The sequence below is a fragment of the Catharus ustulatus genome, chromosome 12, assembly GCF_009819885.2.
Source record: "Catharus ustulatus isolate bCatUst1 chromosome 12, bCatUst1.pri.v2, whole genome shotgun sequence".
NCBI lineage: Eukaryota > Metazoa > Chordata > Aves > Passeriformes > Turdidae > Catharus > Catharus ustulatus.
The window spans coordinates 21,678,832-21,694,355 of NC_046232.1; the positions used below are offsets into that span (position 1 = coordinate 21,678,832).

Sequence of the window (15,524 nt, forward strand, 5' to 3'; positions counted from 1 at the left end):
TTCTATTCATGAGTCAGCTCACTGCTCAGCAGCAGAGAGCAATAGATATGTCAGAAACCAGGAAAGGAAATAAAAACCCTTGTGCCACTGTGTAAATGCATAGCTCTAACCTACTTTGAGCACTACACACTTCAGTTCCCAGCATCCCAAAGAGGTATAACTGGAAGGCGTTAATATAAAATAAAATGAAAGGTCTGGGATAGTTTCCCTATAAGAAACCGTTAGGTAAGTCTGGCCTCTGCAATCTGGAGTAATCATGAGCAGGCAAATATACCAGACCTATAATACAATCAGATTGGACAGGATTGTCCAATATAGGAAGGTACATCAAAACAAGACCAGGCAAGCATAAGAATCCAAGCAAATAAGACACAGTTGCAGGTTTCTTCCTGTGACAGGTCAATTAACTGTTCTATTCTTTGCTTCCTCTACTTGCAGGGAAAAACTGAAAAGCTTTGCGGAAGTTGAAAAGTGCCATTACTGAACAGATAGAAAACATATCATGAGGTGGAAAGAGATATGAGCCAGGATAGTACAAGGAAGAAGTATTTTATACACTCATCTTACACTCCTGCCTGTGCATCCATTTTGTCGCTGTGCTGCGTGTACCTTTGGTTAGAGCCACTACCCACCCTAACACAGAGCAGCCTTAGAGATGATGTACTCCTACAGAATACGAGTAACTGATTAAAATATGTCTAACTGGTAGATCCTGGTGGTGCTTGCAAGTCCCACAGAGATATTCTTTACCAGTTATCTGGGAGAAAAATCAAGGATGCTTGTGACAGGAATCATCTGGAAAGAGCAGTGCTTGGGATTATTGCAGCCACATGTACCAACAAGAAACACAGGCCACCCTTACAGCCTGGGAAGTTATTTTAGTATACTGCAATTCATGGGATCTTTGAGGTTATGCTCAGTGTGGTTACTATGGAAGTAAATACAGTCCTCAAGCACACAAGGAAGAAGCAAAGAAGCTGACAAGTGCTTGCTTTTGTATTTCTCTGGTCACAAGTATGTTGGCAGACAAATGGTACAGGACAATTAGTTGCTCAAGGACTAGAAATCGCATCAAAAGCCCAAAGAATCATTGTTGCATCTGTGGGGAGAAAAAAGAAAAGTAGTGTTACCCACTGCCTTTTTTCCTACCTGAACATGCAAATTTAGGATATAGCAGTACTTTTATTAAAACAGCCAAGAGCTGAACAAAATCCATCACTCAATGATCTGTTACAGAAACCTCTTTAGCAAGAGGCCACAGCTGTAGGGAACACTTTCACTGTAATCTAATTTTCACAAGCAATTGGTATTTTGCCTCCTCCTGTCTAGAACAGCTTTAGCTTGAACACAGAAACTTATCTGTACTATCTAGAAGCTATAATTTGAATAAACAAGGCAGCTTATTTTATTGTCACGCATTTGAGACTCACAACTGAAGACCAACTAAGCAGTGCAGTAGGAAAAAGCGTATGGCACAACCTGACACTCCAAGCCCTTCCAAGCTCCACATAGAAATTTAATCATTTGCACAAGTGAAAACATTGACCCATGGAATATTAATGCAAAAGGAAGATCAGATCCAGACTCTGAGATAAAGACGTGCATGGTACGGTTGTGCATTTCCCTTTTCTTATTACTAGATTGTGTGTAACTTAACAACCTGGTTTGTGCCAGGAATAAAACTCCCTGTCCTTTCACTGTTGCAAAGCTGAATACATAGAAGCACAGGACAGCCAAGGTTTGAAGGGGCCTCAAAAGATCATCTGATTCAACTTCATGGGAAATGAAACAGAGATTATACATCTAGCACCCTGTCCAACTACAACTTGAAAACCTTCAATGATGGGACTCTACCGTGTCCCTGGAAGGTTTTTTCCTGTGACTGATTTTTCTCATGGTAAAAAAAAAAATAAAATCCTTACCTGACTTCAATACTCTTCCAATGCAACTTGCACTCACTGCCCCTCGTGAAGGGAAAGTCTTCATCCTCTTTGTAGCTGCCTGTATGTTCCAGGAAGGCAGTAAAACCAAATTCTTCTTCTAATCTGAGTTAAAAGCCTTCTAGGAGTGCTCATCCAAAAGACAGCTGCCTCCAGGAACTGTAAGATAACTTTGCCACATTCTCAGGGAGCTGTGGCAGATACATCTGTATCCTCAGTTGGCAAAAAGTGTAAAACAAAGGCATCAGTAGGATGTGAAGAATGAGTGGTAGGCTGAATATGAAAGGCTTCAGAGCCTGAAGGCCATCTGCTAACAAGGCAGCTGGTTATTCAACTGCTACTGATGGCTTTTAGTGTAAAACATTGTTTGCAAAGAAAACTGCAAGTTAATACTTGAAAGTGTTTAATATTTCTCATATTTCTTTTACAGAGGCTAGAAAAGTATACCATCAATGTTTGATTATTTAAAAAAATTGTTCCATCAAATTCAATCAGCCCAGTGTTCTTAATAGCTTGATTTTCAATTGTCATTAGTTGTTTTTAGAAAAAGTTTATTGAAGGCAAACACAAACTATGACTTGAGAGAAGACCACTGGGATAGTTGTTGAGGTATTTAAAACCCCCTAGTCAGATTGAAAGCAGCTGCTAATATTCATGGAGTTAACTGTTTTCAGAAAAAGTGGATTTCTCTGAACATCAAAATCAAGAGATATCAGAAAGCATACTTCCCTTGCGCTGAGAAAGAATTCTTCTGAGCACTTCACCTCAAACTGTGTCACTTTTTATTTGATAGAGACATTCCCTCCTGGTTTTAAAGAACTCTCAACATCCAGAGTAAGGAGACACTGCCCATGATCTTAAACTACTTTGGCAGACAATGGCAACTGAGAGTTGTGCAGACGTGTACCTCACATCACGCTCTCCTTCCTTCAGACAATTTACTAGCTTCCAGAATCTCTAAATACATCCACACTTGATTTCTTGCTGTGCCTCCCATCCATAACCCGTGAACTGTGCTGTGAGATTACCCCTACAGAAAGGGCCATGGTGTCTATGAGGACAGCCAGCAAGTCAGTGTGGGAAGAAAGAAACTCAAAACTCGAACAACAAATCAACTTCCATAAGATGCATTCAGTCTCACTTTACTATTACAAGCTCTGCCCTGAGCTTTTCTCTTCCTGATTGTCTGCATTTGAGACTCATTTGTTCCTCATCCTCTTTAAGCACACTAAAAGCTTGTCTGAGCCATGGAACACGGCAGTTACATTTTAACTTCAACTGCAAACACTATGCATTAACATCCTACAGATACAGGTTGGAAATAACTATTGTCCTGAGTGAGAAACTGCAAACAGGAAAGTCTTGGAATATTCTGGTAGACTGCTTTTCTCAGTCATATTGAACTACCAGTCTCCATCTTTTGTTTCTTGACAGTGGTGTCAAATGTTTACTGCTTGCTACAAGTCTGTCAAGTGAGAAATCTTCTACATTAAACAGAAGGTTAAAGAACTACTCTGGCTTTACAATAACTGCTGTGCTCCAGTTGACTTCTCCCTAATCAGACTACAAACATCAGCCTTTAAGGGAATGATATTCTCCAATTAATACATCTCTGAAAAGAGCAGCTTTATCCTTCAGATATTCTACTCCGTATACCAGTGTGGAGGTAAGCATCCCCCACACAAACCAGAATGGGATATTTCAAGTACCATGGAGTCAAAACAACATTAGCTGGAAGGGATTTCAGAAGAGCTCTAGTACAGCCTTATGCTCAGAGAAGCTAGCACCAAGCTATGAACGTTGAGAGGAAGTTCAGTTTGCAGGCACTCTTCCCTTTGCCTACAGCAGGAACTAGAGGTAAGTAAAGTGCAGAGCTGAACACAACAAAAAAGCTCTAGTTTTAACAACACCTTCACAGGGCTGTTACAGGATACACAGCAATGAATTTGCAGCAAAAGCTTAAAAGGAATATTATAAAGATTCTTTACCATCAAAATAGTCTGTAAAAAAATAGCTGCTCAAGCCAAAACTGCAAAGCTAAAAGAGCATTTAAAACTGTAGCTATATTCCAAAGGGTATTATCTGACAGTACATATGGAATGCAGACAACACTGTTCCCAGTTTACTTTTTGAGTTTCTAGATTGTATTTTCAGTTGTGTCCTGAAATTTCTCTTGCAGCAGTCTTTCCCACTTCCTCCCCACAAACCTTGCCCTAACCATAGCTTACTCCTGTCACTGAGAGAAACCCCTCTGCATGCAAGATCTACCACCATCAAGTAAATCCTGGGATAGCATAACTCCTCAGTTTAAGACTCTCAGCATTCAAGATCGTGTATCTCCTACACAATCTTCCTGAACAGACTGCCATTATTTTCCACAGTCCCATAGAGCTGCTTAACACTGTAGTCATTATTCTCACACACACTTCTTTTACCTCTGACAGTTCATCTTGCTGCATTTCAAAATCCATGCTTACTGAATAAACACAGGTCCAAACAGGAAAAGTGCAAGCATCTTGAGGCAAAGCTGCTCTGTAGACCTCCATAATTCCAAGGCTTTCTCTGTCTGGCTGTTCTGGCCTGAAATGCTGCCAGGGAGATTTATCAGAGAAATTGTGTGTGCCAGCTGTACACACTTGCCACAAACCAAGGAGTCCCTATAGTAATACCTCAGTTCCAAAGGCCAATCCATGTCTGCTAGACCTCCAGACTAGAATCTCTCTCATCTCTACTGCTAAGCACATCAGAAGCAGAAGCTGAGAGGCAGCTATGGTTTTCCTTTTCCAAAAAATGTACTAGAGCAAAAAGATAGTGTGGAGAGCTAGCTGGAATGTATAGTCCATAGGAAACTGCAGGTGTGTAATGATGGCTCTAAAGAAGAGTGGTAGCATGACTAGCACCAGGTTAAGCTGCAAGCCTTCAGTTCAGGACCAAGTCTCTACACACAGTTCATATCAGAACTTCTGTTTACCCATCTTTCTGTCAGTAACTTCTGCATACCAATGCCTGGCCCCTAATTCTGTGGCTAATAGGCTTTCTTAAATAGACTTCATAGACTTAGATTCCCCAAATATTTTTGCTTGGTAGACTAAATCACTCATCTACATGTTTGCTGATCTCTTTGAAGAACTACAAGAAGTTTGAGAAGCAGAACCTCCCTTCACATAACCAATGGTGACTCTTCCCAGAGAGACACTAACTCTGCCTTATAGTGTAGTTGCTGCTGTTTTGCTCAATAGGCCTGACAGTTGGTAAACAGACTTGCAGTTCCTCAGATCCATCACAGAAACCTCTTCATGGACTGCCAGCACATTCATCACCCTTTGCTCCTCAGGAACAAAGCTAGGGCACACTCGTCACCCCTTACTCCTCAGGGACTATGCTAGGGAAGCAAGTGGGATACATTTTGCTAACATTAATCCAGATATTTCAACTCTGACTTAGAAGAACTCTTGGGCAATTGTTGTACTCATGGTAACTTATTAGTGTTCTAGTCTATTTGTACTATAGGCCCTGTTACAGCTACTTCAAATTGAGACAGATCTGCTGACTGTTCCAAATTACATGTTTCATACATATTATTTTAATCCCATAAGTGTATGCACATACACCATCTTGCAAGGAGGGAGAATTTCCATCCCCAAGTTAAAAAGTCACAGAGAAGGTGAGACCTCTCAGTCAGAGGCACAATCGAGAAGAGCCCAGGTGCTTTCTTTCGCACCTGTCCACTAGGCGAACAGCTTCCCCAATGGGAAAAAATCAGAAGCTTTGACAAGAGTGTAAAATGTACAGTGAGCTATAAGATGTTCTTATATAAACCAGGTTTTGTAAGTGTCATCTGTGCTTATTATAGTAACTTAATATACGTTATGTAGAAGTATTAGAAACAGAGTTCAAGCTTTTCACAAGCTAAGCAATCCCAATTTCTAATGATTAGTGGTGTTTTTTAATGGCCTTATTCATTGTTCTCAGGAAAGGGAGTTTCAAAAAGAAGAATCCAGTCATTTGGCTACTCTTACACACTACTTGCAACCTTCATATTCTAAAACCTAACAGGAAGAGATCCATAATAAATAGCTTACAAAGTAAACTATTTTGTGCCACCTGAATAAGTTACTGAAGATTGACAGATGGATAGATAGATTCTAACTTCTCACTGGTTTAATAGGCTTTAAAGCAGCACATATTTCTTTTCAACTCTATTCTCAGCAGTAAGATCTGTAATTTTAAGTTAAATTCATTGCATCCAACATGCTGTTAGGATTGTTTTTCTTTTGCATTCAGCTCTGCAGAATCCCGGGCAAACAAGCCACTAATTGAATCACAGTCAGTTTTATTCTTTGTTGCTGGTTTGGAGTTTTTTTCCAGACCCAAAACAAGAGTTAAAAGTTAATGCATATAAACCAAAAAGCTGACCTTTGACTTCAGAAGAAAACTGAGCCAGATGTCGGGTTACAAAGAGCCGCAGTTGATGATTCAAATCACAGTACAGAGTATTAATGTTCCAGGAACGAATTCCTGTAAAAAAAAAACAGAAGAAGAGAAAAAGAAAAAGAAAAAGAAAAAGAAAAAGAAAAAGAAAAAGAAAAAGAAAAAGAAAAAGAAAAAGAAAAAGAAAAAGAAAAAGAAAAAGAAAAAGAAAAAGAAAAAGAAAAAGAAAAAGAAAAAGAAAAAGAAAAAGAAAAAGAAAAAGAAAAAGGAGCTGTCATTGTCATTACATCTACTCCAGAAACAGAAGTGGAGACAGAGAAGTGAGAGTAGGACACACGAAGACCAGGGATGCTCTACTAGATGAGCATACTTAGGATGGAGAACATCTTCAGAAGCAGAGGACCATAAGATACTTACCTTCCATAAAACATTTCTTTCTGAAGGACATGCAGTGAGCAAGTCTCCATTCAACTTGGACTTCATGCAAGGGAAACCAACAAGTGATGAGGTCAAATGAATTTCACAACTGCTTAACCAAACAAACACATTATGTCAGTTTTACATCTGCACTCTCCAGCACTAGTCACTGGTAGAGATAGGCTACTGTGTGGTTATGCTACTGAAAAGTTCAGAGACGTCAGCTTTTTTGCTCTTACAGCCTATGCATCCTCCAAGTATCAAAAGCCCCCACCCCCTCAACTCACTCTGCCTAATCACTCCTTCAAAGACACTGACCCCACTGAGATCATTTGAGTCTATTCTTTAATCTTTATAATCTTTGGCAGCTAATTGCCTTCATATCACAGCAGGAAGGTGCTTCTGCTCCCAGAGCAAGTGGCACCAAGCCATACTGGGGAAGTCACCTACAGACCTCAGTGTGAGCAGGTTTACATTCTGGAGGACACCAAACACTACAGACTACAGATTTTCACATCCCACTGGGGAGCAGCCTTTCCTAGATGGTGTGACTCTACACTATGCCACAATGAACAAAACCAGGATATCATTATGAATCCCTTTTCCAACATCTGGTGGTGATGCCTGCTGATGTTCAGATGTTGACGACCAATGCCACAGACTTCTAAGGTTAACTGAAACAAGAATTTCAGCTCCAGTATTTTTTGGTGGAGTCCTCACTAAGAGCTCTTTCACCATCTCTCTTGCCTAAAATACCAAGTTTGATTGTCTCTATTATCTACTTTCTTTCAAGGTAGCCATGTTAATTTTCCATGGAGATATCATTCCCATTTACTGCAGTTCTAGCTCTCTCAGTTTTTGCTGGCCACTGGTGGGAGAGCATCCTCAAGGATACATGCTCCAGCTTTCTACACGTACCACAACACAGTAATCATTGCATCACACCGGTCAGTAGTCTCAAGGCCTGTAGAAGCTACAGCAACTAAAAAAAACTTTGTGTTTAGTTTCTTTTTCTGGTGACAGCTGACACAGTGGAGTAACAAAGCTTATTTATGTGCCGACGTTCGGCACTCCAGACTGCACAAAAACCCCTCAGTAAATCATCTGAAGTTCAGGGGAAAAAAGAAAGGAAAAGAAAAATTAAAAAAAAACAAACAAAAACCCCAGAAAACTAAACAACTTACCAGCACAGCGCCTTTCAATTTGGACATGGGATATGAACAAACAAAACACGTATTAAAAATACATGGATCAAGAAGATGGACAAAATCCATCTATTTTCCTATGCCACATTCCAAGAGAACATAATTGTTTAACCAAATGTCCAGTATATGAGAATCTTAATGCAGTATTTACGAGCATTCTGACCCGGACAGGAACAAGGTGGCATTCTGCAGGGCAAATCCTGCTGACTAGCTGCTGTGTCATGGTCCTTGTGTCCTACTGCAGCAAGAAGTGCTATTTGAGGTACTGCTACCTCCTCTAGGACACAAAAAGAATAGATGCTCTTTCAGAGCAAGAAAGGGAAGAGTGGAATTATCTCACTTGTTCTCATACTTGCCACAATATATTAAACATTTTCTTCCCTACAGGTAGTCTGAGTTTACTCGTAATGTCTCCCAGTTCACCACAATTCCAATTTATCACTCCATGGCATATGAGCCAGAACATTGTCCTTGCTGATTAGAATCCTCTACTATCAGAGTGCAGACTACACCACAATGAGGGTGCATATTCAAGCACTTTGCAAATGCAAAGACTAGGTAAGGGACCATGTGACTCATCAGTTTTCCATCTTATTCTTTATGCCCTTGTGAATGTTTTATTTCCTGCTGAGGTAATTGGCTTAAAAGATCTGACATTTCTCCCCAATATCAGACCTAGTCTTCCGGATATTGTTTCAAAATTGAACAAAAGTAACAGAAAAATAAAACTAGCATTTGTTAGACAGTATTTTGGGAAACGTGTTGTTCAGATATCCCACAGATTCACAATGTCACTGCCTACAAAACTCTACACCTGGAAATGAGCAGGTTCCTATAATGTCCTGAAGCCGCTATTGCAGTCTCCTGAACCAAGGTATGGAAAGAAGCCTGGAAAAATGTACTTTTTATATCAGTCAGGGCAAGATATTTACCAACTGAAAAAAAAAAATCTTTGGTTGTTTTTTGTTTGTTTGGGGCCTTTTTTGTTGTTTTTTGTGTTTGGGGTTTTTTTTGTTGATTTTATTTGCGTGGTTTTGACTTTGTTTTGTTAGTATTTTGTTTGGGGTTTTTTGCGCAGAGAGGGTGCCACAGCCAACAGAACAGACACAAGACAAACCATAGCTTTTTAATCCTTTGTATATTCACTGCTTAGTAGCCTATTCTATCTTCACATGAGCCCCCTACAGCAGCTAATACTTAAGTAGGAATCATCATTTCCACATTTCTTGAACTCCCTGATTCAAGAGTGCAGCTGTCTACATCATAATATGCTGACTGTTGACATGTCTCAAGATTGGTGTCATTTTAACTATTCTCCTTTTTCATATCTTTCAGTTTGCAAATATTGGTCCATTTTAAGAAGAGGTCATTCTCCCATTTTTTAGTGGGGAAAACTCTAACTTGCAGGGGTTCCCATTCCATGTAAGTGACAGAGGAGAGATTGAAATCTAGTTTTCCAGCTCCCAGAGTAATTAACTTCTACTGCCAGTAACTTACTAATACTGCTGAAACGGCTCCCTCTCATGCAAATGAAAGGAGTGTTTACATTTGGCAGAATTTCAGCAGGTTTCTAGACAGAGAAGGCCAACTTATTTTAAATTCTACTGTGGCAGTTACAATCTGCCAACAGCATGATTTTCCTCTGCAGTGGGAATTCTCAGATTACTGGCATATGACTGCAGAATCAGAGTGAAATCCTTTAGTTCACAGCCTGATCTGTCACCATTTCAGAGATTCAGAGAAGGGATAAGGATGTAGGTTGGCACACCAGTTTCAGTGAAGTGAAGATGATCACCCTGCTATGCAGGAAGCAGGAGTGGCCCCTTCAAGGAAGGTCTTTCAGAGGCTGGATGGTCGTAATCAAATCTACCACTCCTGACTAAAGCCATCCCTTGAAAAAGGGAATGAAACACTCGTCATGAACCAAGTGGCCTGCCAACAGATAACTGGAAAAGATGCTGAAGTGAAGAAATTGGACAATATTTGACATTTTTACACCCACCCTTTTCCTAAATTGAACTGTCCATCTGTTCTTCAGTACTGCTGATGCTTGTGAGGAAAAGAGCCACGGAATTATCTCTGAATTACAGCTTGGCCAATATTATCCCCAGTATATTTCAAATCAATGTACCTTGGAAACAGGGAGGGAAGGAGTGAAGGTGAGTCAGAAGGTTGTTACTTTATTTCTCAAAGGTATACTAACTGCTTATTAGAACAAGGATTCTCTTAAGATCGTGATGTAATTGATCAGTTCTCCTTTGTCTTTTTGTCAGAAACTATCAGAAATTGCCACAGAGGAAAAACTATCATCACACTGCCTCCTTTCCCCTTACTTCTAAACAACACTGCATCTAATATACAAAGACTAATTAATTGCCAGGACCTTTGGGTGTTACTAAAATATGGATAACAGAGGAGAAAAATATTATGGCAGGTCTGTCCTGCATTGTGTCATTTCTGAAGCAGTTCACTGTGTGGCTTGTCCTCCTTCACTGTGCTCCATGTGGTTGCTCTATAGACAGGGAGAAGACATACCGCAACAGATCCCTGTTCACAGCCGTCCCCAGGACCACAGTGAACAGTCCAGCAAGGCAATTCCTCCAACAAGACAGAAGTAAGATGGAAATAAGATGTAATTTACCAGACCACTAATAAACACTGAAGGGAAAGAGAACCATCTTTAAGCTTTAAGACTTTCAAAAACTGCGTTAGCTACATGTTACTGATGCACATAAAGCAACGATCAGGGAAGGAAAAACAATAGATGCCGTCTCACGCCGCAGAGACCGGCCCCGCACTGCGCCGGGGATCCGAGCCCCGCCCGGCCTCGCCCTCCGCCAGCTCCCCTCCCGGGCTCCACGGCTCCAGCCCCGGCCTCCGCCCCGCGGCCCCGACAGCGCCTCGACCCTGCTCGCAGCCACCGCCCGCGGGCCTCGGCCGCCACCCCTCCGCGAGGAGCGGGATAATGCGGCGACACGGCGGTGCCGCAGGGCAGGGAGGGCACCGGCAGCTCCGCCTCGCCCCAGGGGCGTTAGGGACGACGCGGCAGGCGCGCAGCCCCGCGCTTTCAGGGGCAGGGATCGCGTCCGTCTCGCCCCGGCCCCTCCGCTGCAAGTCCCCCGCTCCTCACCCCGCTCCTCCCCGCTCCTCACCGCGCTCCACCGCGCTCCTCCCCGCTCCTCACCGCGCTCCAGGGCTCCGCGCAGGGCGCCCCGCTCCGGCTCCGTCCCGATCTCCCCGATCACGGCGAGCAGCGCGTGCCGCCGACCGCCCGGCGGCGCCGCCGTGTCCATGGCGACCGGCCCAGCCGCCGTCTCCATGGCAACGCCGCGGCCGCTGCTGCAGCGCGCGGTCACTGGCGCGCGGCTCTTAAAGCGCCCTGAGTCCCATCCTGATTGGCCGAGCTGGCGCGTAGTCCTGCGCTTCTGCGGAGGGGGCGTGGTCTTCCCCGGGCCCCGCCCCGCCAGCGGACCCGCCCCGAGCCCCGCCCTGCCCTCAGGCGCTGCCGCCCCGCGCGGTCCCGGCCGCGGGCAGCCCGCCGTTACCTCGGCCCGGACCGGCCCCGGCCGCGGGCAGCCCGCCGTTACCTCGGCCCGGACCGGGCCCGGCCGCGGGCGGCCCGCCGTTACCTCGGCCCGGACCAGTCCCGGCGGCGGGCAGCCCGCCGCTACCTCGGCCCGGACTGGCCCCGGTCGCGGGCGGCCCGCCGCTACCTCGGCCCGGACCTGCCCGGTCCGTACCCGCGCTGCCCGCCCGAGACAAGTCGTGGCGGCACGGCGGCTGCCGGTGAGCTCCCGCCGGCCCAACGGCGCGGCGTCTTAATTCCTTCGGTCAAAATGAGCAGAGGGTACGGCCACCAGCTCGGATGCTCAAAACCGTCAGCGGAAAGAACAATTCAGGGGTGAAGGGGTGTTGGTTTATAGTTTAGTTTAGAATTTAGTTACTTAAATACAGAAGTCCACAGAGATTTTTAAATGCTTGGTATTGAGTTGTTGCAATACCCACAATAAAGCCACAGAAGACAGCAGTTCTAAAGATTCCAGGGCTTGGTTTTGTCATTTGGCTCTCCATTACTTGGCAGTGAGCAGGTACCTTCCTGGTGGCTCTTCTGTTCAATTGAAAGCAAGTGTAATGGTCTCCAGAAATAAATAATGGGATTTCCTATATTCCAGACCCATGAGCTACAAGAACAATCTGAGTTATGCTAACTGCCAGTGCACAGCTGATGTGAGCAGTCCATGGCTGTACTGGCAGGCCGTGGTGTATGCAGGAGCTCTTACTGTCCAGAGTGACCAGAGAGGCCCTGACTCTGGGCACAAGTCTTTTTTGCTCACAGTTCTGGCCAGCCATAGCTCAAAAGCAGTTCGATGCAGATGGCCTTAAACTGAGACAGAAGAGATCCGGATTAGAAATTAGAAAAATTGTTTGCGTGTCAAAGTAGCTGGGCATTGGAACAGGTTGCTCAGGGAAGTGGTGGAGTCACCACCTCTGGCAGAGTTTAAAAGGTGTCTGGATCTGTTTCTGGGCAATGGTTTAGGGATTACAGCAGTAGTGCTGAGTGAATGGTTGGACTGGATGATCTTGAAGACCTCTGCCAGCCTTGGTGATCCTGTGAATCTATGTGCAAAAGCTGAGCAACCCCAAAGCATGAGACTTCTACAGGCTGAACAAGGGAGAGCTACCAAAAAGTAGTTTCAGGTGGAAACATCCATGTCTTTTCTGACAGAAAAGGAAGGACCACCCTGTGCTGATGCAGTTGAGTGGAAAAGCAACCCAGCTATTATTAAATTACACAAAGTCAGGAATAATGCGCAGTGTGTCCTAAAACAGTGTCAGGTTATGCCCCTGCAGTGCGCAGGATTTCCACAAGTGAGATATAGTTTAGAAACTTGATGGGGCAGATAAGTCAGCATCCTGCCCTCTTTCATTCTTTTGTACCACCAAGTTGCAGTTGAAACCTCAGAAGGTTCAGAAAGTTGGTATCTTGGCAAGCATATGTGAGTCTATAGTGTCACAGGACTCCGACAAAAGATAGGAAAAGAAACTCCAACCATGGAAAGGGAGAAAAATACAAAATAATTATCTCTGCACGCTACAGCTGATGTTACTGTTGTCGAGTTTTGTCAAACTAAGGTCTTAAAAGGTCCAGCTCTCCAAAGACAAATTAGGAGATGTTGCAATAGGTCTTTTTCACATTAAACTATGGTGACACCACTGTCTGTGAACTTTATGAACTAAATCTTGTAAACAGGCAGAATTAGTGTATCAAAAGGGTTTAATTCATTCTTGTGTGTTGTAACCTGCAGAGCAGCAATGATTTAATTTTAGAGGATTGCACTGAATAGGTAAATAAATGAATAAAGCAGTAAACCTGAAAATAAATGGCAGTGCATATTAAATTCTATCACGAAAGTAGGATTGTAGATCATAGAGGGAAAACATGAAAACAATATATGAAGGTGAAAAATATTCAGGTATTTTCGTACCAGCTGATACAAGTACCTTCTGTTTTCAGGTGATTCAGTCTTAGTGCTTGCTGCTTGTTTTTGACATGGTAGCTTTTCAGAGCTGCAGCTTTTCACTGCAGTGCAGAGATGCTCTTCCAGCTGGCTTTCTGCCAAGGAGAAATGAAACAGGAGACATGCAAACTGGAGTGAAAGCTTAAAAAGAATATCCAAACACAGAAAGTAGAAGCTCTGGGAAAGGCTTCATAATTAAAACACTAATTCTGGTGATGTGATCCATTTGCATTCTTCTATTGTATCATCAATTCATAGAATAATGGTATTTCTGTTGCTTTCTAATGTGAATCAGAGATGTCTGTGGTCATGGCATAATTGGAGTAGAAAAGGCTTGAGTCCTAAGCGTGTGTGCACTGCATGAGACAGTGAAATGAGGGATTTCCAGCTTCCAGAGTTCCTCCTTTTCCCTGTAAATTGATACTCCAGAGCCATATAATAGACCTGTATAGCAATTATGGTGTAAGCTTCTGCTTTCATGCACTGCAGCAGTAGCTGGCACCCCCATGAAAATCCAAAGCTGACTGGGCTGAATGCAGTTATTAGAGGTCCTGACAAACAACACAGGAGAGTGGCAAAAGCAGACTAAAGGATTACCTCATACTGAAGGACGAGTCACAGGTAGATGACCTTTATAAAATAAGATTTAGGAAGTAGGATCAAAGTAGTGTAAAAAGGATTTTCATAATATTGAGAGAATAACAATCTACAATTACTCAGTCTTTTAGCCTGGAATGCTTACTTCCTGTCCTTCCCAGCTAAAAATTTCCAAGTGAATAAAAGTACTTCAGGGCATCAGAGACCTGTAATAGTACCCAAGTGAGGTTAATACCCTTTAACAGTGGTGAAATATGGTGTCATTTTGGCTGTGACATTTCTAAGAAAAATAGGTGACTGCCTAAAGGGAATTTGTTCAGGCCTTGGTCTCTCCTGTGGTGAACACAGCCATCCCTATGTGGAGCAGAAGGACCCACCATTCATAATGCTTTTATGTACAAATGGAGTCTTACAGTTGTTTCTGCTGACACCTCCAGAATGTACTGTAAGATACAGAAACAGAGACCTAAGCCTTTCAGTTTGACCAAACCACATTTTTGCTTCTATTTAATCCCATGGATTTATTGGAGTAGTACTCCTATTCTTCCCATTTTTGTCTTACAGAAAATGTGGCAAGATACTATCTCCTGTGCAATTTGTAACAAAGCTCTGATCAAGGCCAGGATATAAGGGCCTATGAAATTATCAGGTATATTCATTGTGTCAAGTGACACAGAGTGTTGGAATTAAAGACATGTTTATCAGACTTAGAAAGGTACTAATTTGCACTTCTTTGAAGCCTAGGTATTTTTAATCAATTAAATATTAAATATGAACTGTCCACGATCTTTACCTCTTTGTTTCATCTTTCCAAATAACTAAAACCAGTCAAAATAATATAGCTTAAATGGCTGGACAAAGTACAAGTCTAAAAAAATCAAACATTACTGAGTGGAAGTGCTGTAAAAGCCATTGCTAGGGAGTGCCGTAAAGTGCAGAAGTGTTGTAAAGTGACGTAAAAGCTGTTGCTAGGGAGTGCTGTAAAGCATGGCAGTGTCTTAAAAGCAGTTGCTAGGGAGTGCCATAAAGCGCGTGAGTGTCGTAGGAGCAGTTGCTAGGGAGTACCGTAAAGTATGGAAGTGTCGTAAAAGCCGCTGTTGGGGACATGTCGAGGGTGTCCCCAGAGGGGTGGCACCGTCCCCACCTCGTCACTTCACCTTCGAACCCCTCCGCGGCGCCCTGCAGCCCCTCCAGGCCTCGGAAACCGCAGCATCGCCGCATTCTTTATCCACCCGCTGTGAGTATGGGAGGGGATTTAGGTGATTTTTTGGGCTTTTTTTGGGGGGGTTACCTGAATCTGGAGTTTTTGGGGTCGTTTGGGTCACCCTGTGTCATTCATGTACCCAAAAGTCCCCGAGAGTCTCCACTAAACCCCACTGAATTCACACAAATTTGCCCCGAACTTCTAAAAGTTG

At 43.3% G+C, this 15,524-nt stretch overlaps 1 protein-coding gene and 1 long non-coding RNA gene across 3 annotated transcripts in view; both read right to left on the reverse strand.

The window, feature by feature from the left end:
• The window catches only part of MAP1A (microtubule associated protein 1A), a 47,716-nt gene extending 36,400 nt beyond the window's left edge, over window positions 1-11,316 (reverse strand). Inside the window, exons 1-2 of one of the 2 annotated variants that reach the window (XM_033070893.2) lie at window positions 11,178-11,316; window positions 6,357-6,458 (exon numbers count right to left, since the gene is read on the reverse strand). In XM_033070893.2, coding sequence (XP_032926784.2) covers window positions 6,357-6,458; window positions 11,178-11,313 — 238 coding nt within the window. In that variant the 5' untranslated portion in view covers window positions 11,314-11,316. Of the gene's footprint in view, window positions 1-6,356; window positions 6,459-6,788; window positions 6,835-11,177 lie in introns of those variants that run through there. The other variant, XM_042779684.1, reaches the window with a different exon arrangement.
• LOC122149427 lies at window positions 979-6,350 on the reverse strand. Its single transcript, XR_006163042.1, has 2 exons — window positions 1,923-6,350; window positions 979-1,099 (listed from the first exon to the last, which is right to left on the reverse strand). It is a non-coding gene; the product is annotated as an uncharacterized LOC122149427 (long non-coding RNA).
• Window positions 11,317-15,524: the final 4,208 nt, after the last annotated feature.